The 20,170-nt window shown below is 33.6% G+C and overlaps 1 protein-coding gene across 1 annotated transcript; it reads left to right on the forward strand.

The window, feature by feature from the left end:
- The first annotated feature begins 360 nt into the window (after window positions 1–360).
- Window positions 361–4,973, forward strand: LOC148283054 (protein CFDP2-like). The gene is made up of 2 exons (XM_088224132.1): window positions 361–988; window positions 4,885–4,973. Exons 1-2 carry the CDS (start codon window positions 361–363, stop codon window positions 4,971–4,973), a joined length of 717 nt encoding a protein of 238 aa, XP_088080258.1.
- Window positions 4,974–20,170: the final 15,197 nt, after the last annotated feature.

Below are 20,170 nucleotides of genomic sequence, written 5' to 3' on the forward strand. Positions count from 1 at the left end.
TCTTTCAACCTACCAAATAACTTTTTGTGGCTTCTTGGTGGTGATTTTTTCTTACATAATACTTTCATAGCAGTTTTTATGATGCTTAAAAAAGGCAAACAAGTCTCCTTTTCTAACGGTTGATGCTTTTTTAGAGTTTATAACCGTTATTTTGAAAAAACGTGTTTGAAAAGGAAAAACCATAGTAAACAGATAATATAAACGATTTTTTTATCGATTGAAGTCATCTTCCACTAAAATATAGCTTCAATAGCCTCGCAGTATAATTAATGTTTTGCATATTTTGGGGGCGCAAAGAGGAGGAATTCTCAGGAATGTAGAATTGCCACTTGGAATGTAAGAGGACGTATGACTGATAAGATGAATGAACTGTGTGATATAATGAAGAATAAATGTATAGATTTATTGTGTGTCTCTGAGACTTGGAAGAAAGGGAGTGGTTCGATGGAGCACGGTGATACTCTGGTTCTCTGGTCCGGTCTCCCTGAGACGGACAGAGCTTGCCGGGGTGTTGCTGCGTTTCTATCGCCAAGAATGATAGAGGGCATGAATGAATATGAATTTGTAAGTGAGAGACTCATGTTTGTCAGATTTAAGGTCGGACTGACAAGATTGCTTGTTATCATAGGATACGCTCCTGTCAACTCCGACTGTGAATCTGAGAAGGACGAGTTTTGGACGAGTCTAATGAATGTGATGAATGGGAAAAAAGATAGCGAAAGGATAGTTTTGGCTGGAGATCTTAATGGTTGGGTGGGAACAAGGAGAGATGGGCTGGAGTCAGCTCTAGGTATGTTTGGGGATGCAAGAGTGAATGACAATGGGAAAAGACTGCTAGAGGTATGCCTGGAATGGAACCTTTTTGTATCATATACATTTTTCGAACATAAAGGAATCCACCAATACACATGGGAGAGAGGAAATGAAAGGTCGATTATCGATTATGTCATCATTGACTCTAGATTGAAGCCTGTAACTGTCGACACACGTGTGTACAGAGGGGCCGAGATGGAATCAGACCATTTTTTAGTGGTCTCAAGGGTGATTCTGTTTAAGGGATGGCGGTCCCAAACAAACAAAGTCCAGGCTCCTTCTAGAGTCAAAGTTGAAAAACCGCAAAATGCTGACATAAGAGATAATTTTGAAAGATCTGTGAGTCACAGACTGAACGAAAAAGATGTAGAATGTATGGGTATAAACGATATGTGGGAGTGTTTGAAAATAAGTATGTGCGAGGCGGCGAAAGAAGTGTGCGGTGTGACAACGCTAGGGAGAAAGAAAGGTGATGCGTGGTGGGACGACGAAGTCAAAAAACTCGTTAAAGAAAAGAAGGATGCGTGGATAAATTTGCTTGCTGTAAAAAATAATACAATTGAATATGAATCGGCTAAACGCGTGTATGGTGAAAGTAAGAAAAAGGTTAAGCAGGGTGTATGTGAACGGAAGAAAAAATTGAAGGATGAAGAAGGAATGAAAATGACACACAATTTCCATGAAAACATTAAAGTTTTCTGGAAAGTTGTGAAAAACTCCAGGAGTAGCAGTGAAAGCGGAGGCATGACAGTTGTTAAAGATAAGGATGGAAAAATGGTGACTAGTGAGAGTGGAATAAAAGAGAGATGGAAGGAATACTTTGAGGAAGTTTATGAATCGCACACTGGTAACTCGGGCGGTGCCGATGTATCGACATTATCCGAGGTGTGTCTGAACGCAAATGATGAGGTAAGTCAGATTAGTATGAAAGAAATTATCAGCGTTGTCAAATGTATGCGGAATGGTAAAGCGCAAGGGTATGACTGTATTGCAGCAGAGTTTATTAAGTCGGGTGGCAAATTAATTCTCACATGGCTACATAAACTTTTTAACTTGTGTCTCAAGGAGGAAAGGACTCCACCTGATTGGAGGAGGGCAGTTGTTATGCCGTTATACAAGGGAAAGGGTTCTAAGGTGGAGTGTGGGAATTACAGAGCTATCAGTCTTCTGAGCGCTGTCGGCAAAATGTATGGAAGAATACTGATAGAAAGAGTTAGAAACGTGACCAAGGAGAAAGTATGGGATGTACAGAGTGGATTTATGAATGGTAGAGGATGTATGGATCAAATATTTGCATTACGCAATATGACAGAAAAGTTTTTGGCGAAAAACCAGAAGCTTTTTTGCGCTTTTGTTGATTTGCAAAAAGCATTTGATCGAGTTGATAGGAAAAAATTATGGATGGTTCTATCGGAGTATGGAGTGAGTGACAACCTTGTCCGCGCTATTGCTTCCTTGTACAAAGATAGTGTAGCGTGTGTAAGGGTAAATGGGTCATTAACTTCCTGGTTTGACATCCCTAAAGGAGTCAAACAGGGATGTGTAATGTCACCGTGGTTATTCAACATATGCATGGATAAATGTATGAGAGAATTGAAAAGTATGGATGTGGGAGCAAAAATGAGTAATCTTACTGTCAGTTGCCTTCTGTACGCCGATGACGCAGTCCTCCTAGCTGACAGCGAAGAGGAACTGCAATCCTTGGTTACAAAGGTTTACGAAGTGTGCAAGGAGAGTGATTTGCTAATGAATGTGCAAAAGTCGAACGTCATGGTCTTTGAAAGAAATGTAACTATGACTGAATGTAAGATTGTAGTAAATGGAGATAGTTTGAAACAGGTCGAAGAATTTGTATATCTGGGTAGTATGTTTACTAGAGATGGAAATATAGACAAGGATATTGAAAGGAGGGTTAGTGCCGGTAACAGAGTTAATGGTGCCTTAAAGTCTGTCGTAGCAAATAAGTGTCTATCGCAAGAGGCTAAATTAGCAGTTCATAATGGAGTTCTGGTACCAACCCTAATGTATGGAAGCGAAGCATGGAGTTGGAAGAAAAGGGACGAAAGTAGACTGAATGCTGTTGAAATGCGATCCCTCAGGCGAATGTGCGGAAAAATAATGTATGATAGGTGCCCTAATGTCGAAATTAGAGCAGAATGCAAGGCTGAGTTAAGCATTATCGACAAAATTAAGAAAGGTCTTTTGCGATGGTTCGGTCATGTGGAGCGAATGAATGATGAAAGAACGGCTAAAAAGATTTATGATGCGAATGTGTCTGGTTGTAGAAGTCGGGGAAGGCCGAGAAAGACATGGCATGATCAAGTACAACAAATTCTTGAAAGTGGTCATGTGAAAAGTCGGAATAATCGACGTGCGTGCATGAGAAGATGTATGAATGTGAAGGAAGCAAAGGAAGTGTGCCAGGACAGAGTGGTGTGGCGTTCTATCCTCTCTGCCTACCCCTCTGGGGAAATGGCGTGATGGTTAGTTAGTTAGTTAGTTAGTCATATTTGACTATTTTGTTACTTTACAGTGTACTTTTTTAAAAAATGCTTATACCTTCAAAACTCCAAAAAAAACTGTAAATTTTTAATCATTTGCAATGGTGTATTTTATTCAAACGTATTTTTTACACAGCTACGCCGTAATGTTTCACAGCTTTTCTATATTGGCACCATATCGTTTCCTTAAGTTTAATAATCATGTTCCCATTATCATGCTTTATTGAAATCGATGTACCAACCCAGTACCCAGTGTACTAATTTGTCAAGATGAAAGGAAGACGGAGCATACTGTAGAAGAAAGACAATGCATTCCTCTTGGGCATTATTCGTATTCTTAAGGGTGGAAGTCAGTGCTATACAAGCTCCTGACGTCACTGAGACCTGTAAAGATCTATTTTGACAGGTCCCCGTGAATGCTTCTCGCCCTCCAAGCCCAGGTCTATAAAATGCCTGGCTACTGTGTGGAAGGCGAGAGTTCTCATATTGCTAAATCTATCTCTCCAAGCCCAGATCCGTAAAGTATCGGGCAATTAGGTAGGGAGCGTACTTTTTAACATCTTCAGGTTTAACCAGTGACCCCCCGAGAATGAGGCTTATTTTATGATGTAAAGCATAACATTCAAATAAAAATATTAAGGAAGATATTTGGTGCTGTCAACTATAACGGAGTGTGGAGAAGACGGTTTGATCATGAATTAGAGGCACTGTATGGTGAACCCAACATTGCACAATTCATCATAAGAAGATTACAATGGTTGGGTCATGTGCACAGAATGAATGATAACCGTACCCCAAAAAATATTATTTATACCACTCCGGAAGGCAGACAAAGCAGAGGCAGACCAAAATCAAGATGGCTGGATTATGTGGAAAGTGACATTAGAGCCATTATCCTGACAAAGTGGAGAAGAACAGCAGGGTGCAGGGATGAATGGAGACAAATTCTGGCGAGGCCAGGGCCCACAACGAGCTGTAGCGCCACTGATGATTATGAAAGCATCACATTCACATAGCATGTGTATCCTTTTGGGTATACTGGGGACCAAAATTTTGCAACATAGAATCAATGGGTTCACCCTGACCCTGAATGATTCTGACTCTGGTTATGCCGATAGGATAACGAGGATAAGAGCAATCAGGCAACTCATGATCACTTTAGAGATTGCTATCTTTCGGATCAGTAAAACTATGTTTTATAAGCAAATTAATACTCTCGCTGCTGAATATTGTCACCATCATAAATTCGACAGCGATGAGTATGCCTTGGCTGAATCTAGTCTTTCACACTTGCCGGTCTGCTGTCCTTCCTTTCCAGTTTCTCACTTCCAAAGTTGTCGTATCTGCACTGATGTAGTCCATCTATCGCATTTTTGGCTTTTCTGGTCTTTGTCGTCTTTGTGGCACAGAGAGAATTGGGTATTTATGGGGTTTTTGTCGCCCATTCTAATTATTTGGTCAACCCACCTAAAGCACCCTACTTTGATAGAGTTGATTACATCGGGCGCTCCGTAGATTTCATATAGCTCTCTATTGTAACGATGACGCCTATAGTCGTTTTCTCTCACAGGACCATCGACAACTCTAAGGATTCATCCTTTGAAAGCTGCAATGGTCCCCTCAATATTCTTCGTCATAGCCCAGGTTTTGAAAGCATAAGTCAGAATTGGTTTGATCAAAGTTTGGTACAGTATATTAGTGTATCTTAGTATTTTTTTCGTATGAGTTTGGAATGAAATTGTTTCTGAAGCGCGTAGTAGCAACGGTTGGCAGCCATTATACTCCTTTTAATATCTTCCTGTGCATTGTTAGAATGTATTGTGCCGACATAATATCAAGCCTTTGCTCAAAGGTTTCTGGTTAATATTGTCTAATATAAGACCTTTAAATATTTTATTTTATTTATGTTATTTTGGTCCAATAAAAATGATCAATAAAATACATTGAAAAAAAAATGATGCAGGATAGTTAGTTTACTTTATCAAATTAAGTGATATGCTATAAATATTTCAATAAAAATAGAAAAGAAGATTTCGATAAAGCAAAAATTTTTCATTTAGCTTTTGCGTTTTACAAAGGTGTTTTTTTTAATAAAAAGACATCAAATTCTTACCTAAAAATTGCAATTGTGACAAAAAAAAACATTTCTGCCAGATTTTCCAATATTCTGATTTCGCTTTCTGTTCTTCTACAAATCTCTAACGTGTACGGAATATATTATCTATTCGTCCCTTGAGTCATAAAATAGAGTACTTTAAGTAATTTATTATTTTTATCATCAAAACCAGTTTACTCCTTGGAGACTGTTGGTTACAAAATAAAGAAAGTATTTTTAAGGAGAGGAATGAATAAAAGAACACATTTTTTAATGATGAAAATTGTCTAATCAAAAAAAGGATTTTCGGTATTTCAATGCTTTTTCATACGCTGTGATTATTATGAAAATGCTGATTTAATTGTAACCACGCAAATCCTTTTTTTCCAAAACCTTCTACAGGCGAAGATGACGAGACGAGGAGATATTTCACCATCTCCTTTTAATTCCTGATTAGCTTATATGTCCTGCCAAATCGCATTTGAGTTTTAAAATCAATTTTACTATCTCTGATTATAGCGAAAAAATGTTAATCTCATTTGAATCGTTTCTAAAGTTAACTAAATGAATTTATAATATTTTAAAACGGCGTCGCGCGCGTTATCGTTTTGACAGTTCAGCTCAAACTTATATGGCGTTGACAACCGTTTATAATAGATATAATAATATGAGTCTCTAAGATTTTATTTTACATTAGGTCGTTATCTTATCAACAAAATACAATTAAACTTGATCAGGGAGTGTATAAGGAAACGTTACCTCCATAAAATATTTTATTTTTTTACCTTTTATTTTTGATACTAAAAATATAAAAGTTTTTATATTTTTACTATCAAAAACATTATTCACTTTATGGTACGACATTTTACACTATTTGTTTATAAATTTGTACGACCACGTACGTCGCGTCGACCGGTTTCGAGGTAAATACCTCACCATCAAGACTTACACTAACTTAGAGTCACACGCGTTACTATTTATACTGTAAAATATTGTAAAAAAAATAAAAAAATATCCCTGTTAAGATTCATACTATATTCTTTCTCTATTTCTCAAACTCTTTTGTTTTTTAAAAATAATAAAAATATAATTTGAGCAAAAACTAATAGAGTGACGGTCAATTACTTTCATAATATTCAAGATTTTTTTTCTGTTGACAACAAATCGTTTAAAGGATGTTGTGTTTTTTAGGATTAGTAAGTTTTTTGCCTGATTCCTCATAAAAAATAAAATTGATCGCTTTTAATAGTGCAGTATATCTATTTAAGTATTAATAATTTTGGACATTTAAATAAACGTTTTAAATTCAGTTTTTTTTCTAATTACAAAAATAATATAACGAAACAAAGAAATACCAATGCAATTACTGCATTTTATTCAATTAAGACCCAGTTGCACCAAAAAATACGTTAACCCTATGTTCCTTGAACAAACATAGAGATTTAGTAAAGTTTGTGAACTTTTTATTTTTGAATTGCGTTATTTTAAGCTTAAAACGATAACGTATTTTCATTGTTTTTTTTTAAATCTCTTTACATAAAATAAAATAGTGGTACAAATTTGAACTGTCAGGAAATTGCTAAATAAAAAGGAGTTTTTTTCCAATACGACGTATTATCAAAAATCCGCAAAATATTTATATGGCAAAATATTATTATGAAAAAAAACTTACTTGCTAATTAGTTGCCATCAAAATTATAATATTGAGGCTAGTAAAGGAGTAGTAATTTTACACAGTAACACGGGTGACAGCTCTACACAAAACTGATCCCCGAGAGTCAATTTTTGGAATTAATTACTTCGAAATAGACAAAGATACTCAAAATCGTCCAAATATATACTGACGGTGATAAGTTATATCAAATACATTTTCATACAAGATTACGAAGGTATTAGAAGCAAACTTGGAAATCTCCACCAAAAACGGAAAATTAGTTGTTGATGCTATAATAAACTATACATAAACGCCTACCTACCTAAATGATAGGATGTTTTTTAATCTTGCAAAACCAGATTTCAATTATACTACTTGACACTGCAAACATAGCATTCTCCATTGAGTTAGTGCAGTGGTCGGCAAACTCATTAGTCAACAGAGCCAAAAATCAGCAGTTAAACAATTAAGATTTTCTTGAAGAGCCAAATTCCCTAATGTTTTAAACTGTTTCTTCTGTATGATGTGCCATATATGTGTTTTTTAAAATATATTTTTGTGTTTCTGATCCCACATTTGTAGTCATATACTCATGTGTCTGTCTCAACTAATTGCTCGTCTGTCTCAACTAATTGCTCGTCTCACCTCAACATATATGTCTTAAATAATGTGTAATAAACTATATGTATGTAAATAAATAAATAAATGGCCATGGACTTTAATAATAAAGTACGGGTATAAGCAGCAGAAAATATGCGTATTTGCTCTCCATTTTAATTAGAAATTCTTTAAAGTGGCGATGATTAAAAGCTTTAGCTTAAACTGTGATGACAATATTGATGATGAAAACATTTCTCTTGGAAATATCTGCGCACAAAGCGGTTCTTGTTGAATAATGCAATGGTAAAGAAGTATCTTGTAATTAATTTTTGACATCAAAATATTTAAAAAAAATCATTTTGCCCCATTTGCATCATGGAAACAATTTTATCGAGTTGAATATGCTGTTTTTCCATGCATTTAATGAAAGCATTTACAATCTTCTCGCCATGTGTTGGAACTTTTAGTGGCAATTCTCCTGAAAGTTCTTTTTTAGAACCGGTAGACGAAATAAATCGAATGAAGGTGAATCTTGCGCTGTGTGAGCCGCGGTCAAGTGGCTAAAGAGCCGCATGTGGCTCGCGAGCCGCAGTTTGCCGATCTCTGAGTTAGTGAGGCATAATTAGAAATCTCATAATTCTTTCTTCAAAGTTATTCGCAAATATCTCAGTAACTTCTTTTAATGGAGATTTCTAAGTTGGCGTCTTATACCCTCAAATATGAGTTATTTTACACCAATTTTGAACTGTCGGCATCGGGAGCAAAGGATATAATTAAGTATAAAAATAAACGATTGTTGCGTTTTTACATATTTGGATAATTTTTACAGCGCCGTTTTTGTAAACATCGCCTCAAGAACGCTGTACAGTAAATAAACATCCCAGAACGTTTAGCCGATTCTAGTTCATCGTTTCCAACTATGATTTATTATAATTATAACTGATAGGAGCTAGATAACAGCACGTCTTGCAGCTACAGAGCGCATGGACGGTAAAAAAACGTAGACTGTATTTGCATTATTGTTTTAATAGACAAAAAAGTTTAGCGTTTTAATATTATTTTAAAAACAAGGAAAAACATTTTTTTTTAACTTCTTGATCAAAAGCAGATTTAAATAGCTTTTTTTTTTTGATGAATAGCATATTTTGCTTTGATCTTTTAAATTTTTTTAATAAAAAAACAATGTTCTATTATTAGCATTTAGATTTATTTTTTTTAATCTGTCGTTTTATTCCAGAAGCCTTTATTTAAATTTAAAATTAAATGTATACCCACACACATTTTTTTAAAGTATTTAGTAACAATTTTTTTGTATGTGTAACTTATTACTTGCTTTCCGTAAAAAAAAAACAAATTTATAAGTTCACAAGTTTTTGTAAAGGTTGTTTATATCACAAACTAAAAAAATCAGATTCAATAAAAAAAGTGATACTCACACTTTAAAAAGAACATTAAAATTAAAACAATATCATTAAAAATAATTTAATAATGGGAGGCGGCTAGTGATCTGGTGGATTTGAGATCTGATGTCAAATCCATGCTTTACCACAATTGGTTTTCATTTTTCCAAAATTATTCTGGACAAAAAGTGTTGCAAAATAACGAAAGATAACAAGCCATTTATTACACACGTATCTTTGGGTGATCCCGAGTAAGTAACTAAAAAAAATAGGATATTTGTATTAGTAACAGTGACCGTGAAAATCTACCCACCCTTTTTTCCGTTTCTATAAAATGGCATAGATTATTTCATTTTAAACTTTTTTACTTTACCAGTTTGCGATGCAATTAATCTTCTGTTAATATAAATCATTTTTATAAATTGAATATTTGCTCATTCACGATAATTTATTTGTGTGTATTCTATTTACGTTTCCCAAATACTAAATGTAATTTACTGGAATATAATGAAATAATGCCTTTCAAATTAATTAATAATCCGATAAAATAATACAAAGCCTTGTAATTAAATACACCGTATTGTCATGTTAATGTGATATCTTGTTTATCGTTTAATTGCTTGTAATAATATTCATGTGGTTGGAGCATATTGTACAATATTAAATTAGATCCATAAATATTCGAAATGCGAGAATCGAAAATCTAGACAATGTACTGAGATTCTAATTCTAATTTAGATATTTAAAGGTGGCATATGTATCGTCTTTTTTGGGTGATTTCGTCAAGGATGGATTCGTCCCGACACGCGACAGCGCATTATTTATATTAGGGTATTCGTTGTAGTGGTTGACAGAAACAAGATTTTTCGAATTTCGAAACCGAATTTAGGCGTCTGTTCAGTAGTGGTTTCGGCTAAAGCCAAAACTTATTTAAATCATTGTTATAATAAAAATACGTTTATAGGTTTATCTACTTTTTTAAAATAATTTTTACCACAGACCAGGTTTCGTCGTGACCGACATCGTTAGACTGGTGGGAGACTAATATGTTATGAACAAGTGCAAACAGGTGTTGTATATCATGATTTCATATAATTATGGGAATGAAAGAGTTTAAATAAAAATAATATGAGTATAAAGTAATTACAATTGTAATGTACAATAGTCGGTCACGACTACACCCGGGCACTGGTAAAAATTATAAATAAAAGTGGAATAAAACTATGTACGTATTTTTTAAATTATAATTTAAATGCAGTTCCTCCAAGAAATGTCAGTAGAAAAAGTCAATCTATTATTTAAATCAGTAAAACCACTTAAAGATACCTCAAATTGGACGTTTTTCTTGTTAAACCTTAGGAGTTCGTTAAAATAAGTTTTAAATCAATTGCATTATTAAATAAGAGGCATAAATTTAATGGTTCGTTTTTATACTATACGTATAACTTATATGAAACAGTTTTACAAAGCGTGTCTAAAGTGGCCACCTAAGTGGATCAGAAAGGTTTGAAATTCGAAAAAAATGATATTAGATTATTTACATAATTGGTCAATATTGACGCAAAAAAAACTTCAATATTCGCAAAATTGAGTTCAAGAGAACCAAAAATGTAAGACCGTGTATGGCCGGCAAAGTGTCCGTAATCCTGTTCCAAAACTCTGACTGCGTTTTTATTCAAATAACATTTTCCGCTCGATTTGCCGCGATGATAATAACGGCTAAAAATATCGCCTTATTTTTTTCAAAAATTGAAGATAAAGATGTAAAACAAATTAAACCCATATCTGCAAATAAGATCAATTTTTTGAATACCGTTTTAACCACAATAAGCTTAAATTTTTCGAAGTTTTTGATTTCTTGGCCGCCATTGCTCTAATTTTGACGATTTTTTTATTGAATTTAAGTTCATTCTATAGAGAAAGATCTCACCAACAAAATTATTTTAAGAAAAAAAAAACTCCAACTCGTTCACCCGGAATCGCAACAAGAAAAAAGCAGTTCGCGAATTGCGCGATCGCCCTTAGATAAATATACCTCCCAATTATTAATATTTTCGGAAATTTTTAAGCTTGTTTTGTTCATCAAGAATGCAAAAAAAACTTTTGAAAAAGAAAATTTGTTTATGTTTATTTGTTCGTCCACAACCGCCATTTAAATCTCACCCAGTTTTCAGCCGTGGAAACCTTTCTAATCCCCTTAAACCAGCCAATGAGGGGTCGTAAACTCAGGAAACGTCTGGACTTTCATAATCCCTTATCTGCTCTACTGAGTTATGTTAATCTTAAGAGAAAACGCGGTCTGACTTTCCTTTATACAAACATATTCACGTATTTTCTTCCAAGCTTATGGCAGTAGAGCAGTGATTTTATTACACAACATACGATTACATATTTTCCATTGGCGAGTCTCTATGGTTTCGTATTTTTGATAAATGATTTCTTATAGGAGCTTGGACCATCTAAAAACTCTTAAAAGTTACTCAGTTTTATCTGCTATTTTTGGTCGTCCGATATCTATACAAATAAAATAAATAATTTTGGAAAACGGAAAACATCCCGGGAAAGAAAATTATTTTAATACTCTTTCTAAAAAAAAAAAACAAATCAGTTCGGCATAGTCAGTCCGACGTGCATTTGTGTTTTTTGCACAGTACCGGGGAGGCGTTTGCGAGAGATCGTCAGAAAAACAATGTTCAAATTGTGATTCACGAAAATTGGCTGGCACCGCGTATCGTCTTAATAACTCACAAGTGGGTCACTCCAGTCCATGTCCACAAAATTTTGGACCAACTGAAAGTAATATTTTATTAAAATTACATTACGCATATAGATACTATGCAAATTGACTTATTCTATCGTTTGCAATTTCATTGAAATTTTAAAAACATATTTTCGTTTACGTTCAGTGTGAAAACTATTTTCATCAAAATGTCTGCCAAAGACTCATTTAGATTTTTATCCCACAATGTTGTGAAAGCTGTCCAGATATACTATATTACAAACTACATAAATAGATTCTAGAAAATAGTGTTTCTCACGTCTTTAAAATAACATTATAAATTTATTTATTTTCATTCAGCTTAACGTAAGCACTTTATATACATAAACGGTTAACATATTATATATATATATATAAACACAAGGCCGGGCATACAGATTCAAAAACTGATCTTACTTAAATGAAAGACATAACCCCAACAATACAACACATACAAATAATACAATCACTAGGTCCTCAACACTAATACATAATAAACAAATACAAACTAATACCACTTTCAAAAAAGGGATTTTAAATATCATGCAGTTAAAATCTATAACCTACTTCCACAGTTTATTAAAACAATAAGAAATAAGAAAATGTTCAAAATGGCTACATAAATTGATAATGGAGCTGGGTAGAAGTAAAACGGATTGTCTCATTCGCCCAAACAAATATTTAAAAAAAACTGCTAAACAACTGCATGGTTTATGTTATGTGTTTGTTATTTTATTGTTCGTTTTATAATATAAATAATATAGGTGTAAATAAATTAAATATATACTTAAATATGTAGTGTTTAAAACTTTCTGAAGATTTTCTTAAGTATCTCTGTATTTTAAGTCTTCTTTGTTTATTCTCACATGTAAAAATATTTAAAAAAAATATATTGTCAAGTTTCCTCGGCACGGGTTACGCCAGTAAGGTCACATTATTTTATTATTTATCTTTGTTTATAATGGAAAAAATGAATAAATAAATATTGCTTAAGGACAAAATCTCCCTATTTACCCAAATCGACAAAAAACAAAACATTAATATATGTGTATACATACAAGTATTTTAGAAAAAAAACTTAATATCTACACTATACTATGAAAAAAGGAAGGGGTAAAGAGGGGTGGAAAGAGGGGGGAAAAAAAACTCAAATATTCAGGAAGTGACGTTTCATACGTGATTTGAATGATAATAATGAAAGAGCATCTCTGACATTAGTGGGTAGATTGTTCCATAACTGAGCAGTCAAAGAGTGGATGTTTAAACATAGGCAGAATGATGAATGTTACATAGTGTGTGAAGTGGCCACTTTAACCAGCCAGTGACAGGTCACAAGCGCTGTAACTAGACTTTCATATTCCCGTTTCAAAAATGTTTTTTTTTCTGTTGCAACAAATTTAGTTACTATTCTATTCAGATAGTTTCCGCTAAGGAAAATCTAGTCCTTCACATCTCTCTTGAATTACTTTTTATCCTTGAGAGCTTAATACGTTCTTCCAAAATATTTAACTCTATCTTCGATAAAAGAGAGATGTTTCTGAGCAAAATTCATACGGGTTTTAGGTAAAACAAAATTCGTGCTCTGGGAAACCCTCGTACGAACATTTTGCTGAGATCTCTCCTTGTTGTTCGACCAGAAGTGTGTCAGTGCTTCTTTTAGTTAGAGTTCTCTTATATTTAGCACATTCATGCATTTAAGCAACTAAACATAGTTGCAGAAAGCAGCCAGCCATAGAAAAGTGAACCTGGAAATAAAGCACTTTTGTGGAAAGAGTGAATAATCAAAACTAAACGACAAAGGAATGTTTTTTCAATGATTTTTTAAGCCTGGCTGACCACACAATCAAAAGATGTGCATTTCTCAGAAAATAGCCAGCCCTAGTAAAACTCAGATTTTTTTTTGAATCTAGTGCCGAAGGTGTTTTTTGTAAATCGAAAAATGATTATTTCTTTATTTTTGTTTAAAAGCCGCCTGGTTTTTATCAGAACAGAGAATTGACTTTACGGCACCCGATAACACAGATATCTCATTTTTCAAAAAATGTGGACTGGCTGCTTTCTGCATAGCTATTTTTAACTGTTCTAAAGGGTATGTTGGAGGGGAGCGGAATATGATTCAGGGTAATAAGCTCTGTGAAATTTCGAGAGGCTTTAATATGGATGCCGCACAACTTCCTCAAGCCAATTATTTCATAGGTTGCAGTGGAATCGATAGTTAAAATAATAGTATAAAAAATTTAAAAAAACGGGAGACGGCTTGTGATCTTGTGGACAATTTGGATCCCATTTTCGATCAAACATTTCATAAATATTAGTATATATTGATAAGTTAACAAAGAATTATTAAATATTGGAAAGCAGCGTAGGTACGCACTCTTCTACAAAATTACAACCCATTTAACTCTTAAAAGACTGAGGTAAATAATCCCTTTGCGCGCGGTGATGTAACATCGTGTTACCACAAGCAAAAGGCGGAATATTCTAAAGTTCAGACATTTGAAAAAAAATCATAAAGACATACTGTTCAATAATTCCTTTTCCATTGTTTGTGCAAATAAACATTATGATTTACCCCTGTTATAGCAAAATAAATTAAAAATCATAAATACGCCGCTCATATTACGCGCGTACGTCTTCCGTCATTGTCATCAACGGACTGAAGACTGAATCTGTTTTACACCACCACACCCGACACCCGCCAAAGAACAGCGTCTCTGTCTTCCTTATTATGAAGTTTATCTTCGTGCTCTCCTTTATAGAGATGTGTTGCTGAATGAGCGGACATTCATTCAAGAATAAATATTTTTTGTATTAACATCCAACATAGTTATACAAATTTTACTTTCCAAATCTGGCATGAAAATGTCCATTTGAAGATTACAAAAAAATAAGAGTTTGTCATTAAAAAACTAAGAGAGATATATCAAATATTGTGTCCTATGTCGACTAATGTGACATCACAGCCACACAAAAGTTAAATAATGATTTTTTTTTTGTGAAATTCCATTTATTTAATACTTTTCATTGCCGAGCCTCTAACTATCGCTATGCAAAAAATACGAATATATGTTAGTTTATGGCGTCGTAGCATCTGTTTTCGGTTAAAATATTAATTCGCTTTTCCACGCAGAACTTTCCCGAGGGATTAAGATGTTTTTTCGGGATGAAAAGTAGCATGTGGCACTTGTCAGTTCTTTGGCTATCCTTATGCAGAAAAACAAGTTCAGTAGATCGGTTTTATCCGTTGCGACGTAAAAGAAAGACGAACTAACCGACAAACACACATTCGCATTAATAATAGTTTCACAGTTAACCGTCTACAGGGGCCGTGTCAGAGTTGGTTAAGCGGCCAACTGTGAAACTGGCGTCGCGGGTTCGATTACCTCCTGTTGCGAAAAATTATGAAATATATTTTCTCAATTGCTCTAAAGTTTTGTGGTACATTTTTCATAACTTCCATCCATATGCTCTCTTTTCCACCTGCTGACAAACGTCTATAATAGAGTCAAAGTGTCCTTTTTTTTAAATACCAACTGCATCTGTCTTAATTAGTATGAATGGATGATGACCCGACTAAATTTCTTACTAATACGGGTTGTTCCTGGTTGTGTCACAAACTGTGTCTCTGTCTCTGTACTCAATTACTCAATGTGTGTAGCATAGAATGAAAATAGTTCAGAAACCGCGTACGCGCATCACACTGAAGCCGACTAAACTACTCATAAATGAGTAGTTCTACATTTTGACTATTAGGTACTCTGTAGACGTCGCTTAGTACGCAACTGCCGATTAATATTCAATTATGCCGTGTTGTGTAGTTTTTAAGTGTCAAAATACTGCTGGGATTAAAAAAAAATACTGTAGGATTACTTTTCATGTGCAAGTAGCAAATTCACAAATAATATTAATTAACTATTTTTTACTATATCAGATTATTAATTAAAATTTGGCCGACATTTTGTTAGTATTGCCAGGGTGGTCGAATTTTTTAGCTTTCTATAAATAAACCTAAGCATAATATTTAACGGTACTAATTTATTATGTGATTTTCTTACGTTTGCCTAATAGAAGTACCTTTTTTTTTAATTGTACAATCAGTATAATATTTGTTTTGGTAAAACATAACATAACCCAAAATTATCTTACATTTGTTCTATGATAATATATTTCTCAGTCTGGCAACATTACGCAGCTTTTTTTAAATCACCGAATTTCGTTATAAGCGACTAGCAATTAGATGTTGTTGCTAACGACGAAATTCGCTAGTCGGTACATACAATTTCATGCTGAGCGTACTTTTTATTTTATAATCTTCACAAAACAGTATGACTAATCATCTTTCTGGTGGTGTGTACCTATAGTGCATAATAATATGTTGTATAAATAAATCATAGATAGCCACATAGAAGTCTATTTATAGTCGATTACCGTTGACGTGACTAAAATATAAAAACCAACACTTAAACTAATAACGCATCAACAAAGTGAACGTGTTCAGAAAGGATTCATAAAATTAATTATACCGACGGACTCGGCGAAAACTTAAAACGCTGTAAGGGAACGTTCAAGAGAGGAAATATTCATTTTCAAAAACGTGTTTGAGAACTTTACATGAAAAGGGGAGCGGATCCAATTTTTTTGCGTTACATTTTTTTTCACCTAATATTTTTTTTAAAATATGATATCGTTTGAGGTGTAAGAGAGTCAATTCCGTTTGAAAACAAGCGAGCTATGGCGAAGTTTGTATCTAAAGATCAGGGCTTATGACCTGTCATTGGCTGGTTTAAGTGGCCACTTTACACACTGTGCAACATTCACCATTTTGCCCATATTTTGTTCATAAGCCCTGTAAATGCCTAGACTTCCATATTCCCTTATTTAAGGTATTCTCCATCCCTGTTGTAATTTGTTAATCTTAATGACTCCCGAGGGGGTGAAATCCAGTCTTTTGCCTTACAATAATGTTTGAAAATAATCACATTTTAATTGACAATTGACAATCAATTGTATAATTGACGACCGCAGATCACATTATTTTTTTAACAGTTTCTTTATTTTTTACCAAACGTTTTGCAAACTGGATCTGCTTCTCTTTTCATGCAAGATCCTCATTTAGCGTCTGTGTCATCAGCTTGGCCTTGTGAGATTACACTAATCTTTAAGCCTCAGAATAGCACTGGGTATGTATGCTACCCGCTTTAGATCTAAGCAAGACACGAAACATTAACATGTTTAAAACTTCTTGTTTTTGTTCATATATATGTAGTATTTTGTGTTATTCAATACCTATTTGTTAAAAAAGATTAAATTTTATTTTTCATTTGAAATAATTTAAACTTACAAACCAAAACAACTATTACGCTTTTTGCCTTAAGTGTAGGTAAAAAGGAAAGACTGTAACTTTATATTTGCATGCAGACATCGATTCCTGTACATTTCTTATCATATTTCTTCACATCTTCTCATGCACGCACGCTGATTACTCCGGCTTTTGACATGGTCATGCCATGTCTTTAATGTTCTTCCTCATTTTTTGCATCTATTAGAAATTGCCATGTAGATATTTCTAGCCATTCTTTTGCTTTCCGTTAGATGCCTAAACCAACGCAAAGAAACAATATATTCTTGATTTTGTCGATTATGCCTCAGCTTATAAAGCACGGATCTCGACATTTAGTTTTACCACATATTCATCTGAGAGATCACATTTTAACAGCATTCAGACTTGATTATTACTCCAAATTCTACCCTTCTTTTATAGACATTAGGGTTACCACCAGGATGCTAAAGAACGCTTATGAACTGCTAAAATTGCCTTCTGTGACAAGTTTTTTTTTACGAAAGTAATTTGAGCGCACTGTTCACCATGTTCCCGGTACTCACCCTCTTTTCAATATATTTTTCAATCTTTCAATCTTTATTAAACATACTTTCCGGACACGCAAATTATTCTTCCTGATTATAAATACACATTCATTCACAACGATCTCACATTTAGTCATACTTTCAGCCCTTTCAAGAACCATCATATTAAATTTATCGACATAGTGTAAATTTTCATTTTGAAAATTAAATTCTTTACGAGCGCTTTTCTCTAAAAGAGCCAATTTTGAAGACACTTACTAAGACAAAAACACTCGTTGGTCAATAAAGTTAAAACTTAACGAAGAAGTATGATTTATAGTTTGTATCAAAATGATTCATAACGTACTTCTTTAATTCATTTTAAACTTCTACCGACGGTATCTTTAAAAATGATTTCATTTTACGGAAATTAAAACAGAAGCGATGAACATTTTTATGAAAAAATAAAGCGAGGTATTTAAAAGCCATTATATTGACTTGTTGAGTTTTTGTTATACGCGTGAAAAATAGTTTTTTGATCCAAATATTTTTTTATTGCAAGTTTAAAGATTCAAACCTAAATGATTAAATACTGAATTATTGATTATGAAATACATGTTTCTTTAGTCTATTATTCTATTTATATTTTCAATGCCAACAAAGGTCAACATAAACATAATTAACGAGAAACGTCAGTTGTTTTGACCAGCGCGGCGATGATTTTTTTACTTTTGCGTTTTTTTCTCGCTTTTTACTGCATTCGTATTCTGACTGTTAAACGCAATGGTTTCCACAAATAATCGTATCTCTAAAATATTTTTTGGCAAAAATCCAAGCGATGCGAGATGGTAGCGTGTCAATTATTGTCAAACGAGTTAATAAGGATCATTCTGCCAGAATAATGATAAAATAATTTAAATATCGTTTGTGTTCATTAGTCAAAATCTTTCGACCCACCACTTTAAATAATTGAGTCAAAACATACGGACTAATTTCGTTTTCTTTTGAGATAATTAGATCTTTAAAATGTTTAAGAAAATAAAAATAGTAACAATCGTCGTACGAGCATGATTAACATTATGTCTGTTAAAATAAATAAATACAGAATGGCGTCTTTCCTCTCGGCCTACTCAGAGTGGAAATGGGGCCAGCGTGATGCTTTATTATCGTTGTTGATTAAAAGAAACTCAAAGATCTCAATATCAAATCAAAAACTAATTAAAACATGACGTAGAGCAAAAACCACCTACGTAAAAGGCAAAGACAGACACTTCCAAAACAATATGTCGGATGAGAAGTTCTGAGTTGCGAAGTCTCCGATCCAAAACCGGAAAGACGCCACGAGACCGAAAGATAATTAGCGATATTCGGAGCACGTGCGGTACGGAAGATATTGTAAGATGGGGTATATAACGAGGCAGTACTGGAAGGAACATGTCGACATAATGGCGGAGAATAGACTTCACGTATCGCAATTCGAGGGAACCCCGATGGAAGAAAACACCCAAGCAGACCCCCGAAGAGGCGGCAATCGACGTCCCAAAAAAAAACAGCGATACAGACAGATCTGTAGGATTAACAAAATAGATGAAGAAGAAGAAGACTGATTTGATTCAACTTATTGTATTTATTATTTGTTTCAATAAAAAGATTCAAAGAAAAAATGACACCTTTACAGGACAAAAAATATTCATGTCCGATTTAAAAGAGAAATAAATACATAATTAACATTTTTTTTAAATACTCGTGTTTTTCCTTTTCGCATCAGATACAAATAAGGAAAAATGGTTTTACCTGTTTTTTTTCTTATTACATAATTTGCCATTTTCTATTTGGTATCTGAAAACACAAACACGTTTCTAAAATAATAGAAAGCTTCCTTCATTCTGGTAATGTGGCCTCATTTTCTTAAAGAGTAGCGTTTTTTTAAGTTAATGCCTTGTAGCTTGTAACAAAGAGCGTCCACTAATAAATTTACGGATGATATCGCTTTACATTCTTTTAATGACTACTACTACTACTACTACCATCACGCCATTTCCCCGTAGAGATAGGCAGAGAGTTATTTTAATGATATTGAAGATAACGTATGATAGATAGATCGATATGTTTTAATGATCAAGAATTATACTTACATACTTAGAATTACTCTTGTTATTATTTATATAATGAAATATGAAAAATATGCATATAAATGCTCACGTTGAGTTTCTGGGATTCTATAAAGACTTGTGTACCAGGCGTTGTAAATCATATTCTGATTCCAAGTCCTAGATTAACCACTTCCCCCATTCTTGAAAGCGTGTTTAGTTATTTATTTTGTGTGCGTAGTAAAAGTTTTTTGGGTTATATATTGTTGTGATATAATTAATTATAAAGATTTTAAGCTTGCTATGTTTCTTTGATGCTTCGAATATTAGCATTTTGAACAGAAAATAGTATTTTTTAAGTTCCAAATTTAGTTATGTTAACCCTTGGGAATGTAATTCATTTATATTTTACTTT

This window comes from Micrasema longulum, unplaced genomic scaffold (assembly GCF_059751315.1).
Source record: "Micrasema longulum isolate JH-2025_06_02 unplaced genomic scaffold, ASM5975131v1 h1tg000265l, whole genome shotgun sequence".
Taxonomy (NCBI): Eukaryota; Metazoa; Arthropoda; class Insecta; order Trichoptera; family Brachycentridae; genus Micrasema; species Micrasema longulum.

What these genes read in the sequence shown, in the direction of transcription:
- LOC148283054 (XM_088224132.1), top strand. Translation starts at nt 361, where the DNA reads ATGAATGAACTGTGTGATATAATGAAGAATAAATGTATAGATTTATTG. An exon ending in GCCTGTAACTGTCGACACAC is followed by an intron (nt 989 to 4,884) that starts GTGTGTACAGAG and finishes TTTCTCTCACAG; the next exon opens with GACCATCGACAACTCTAAGG.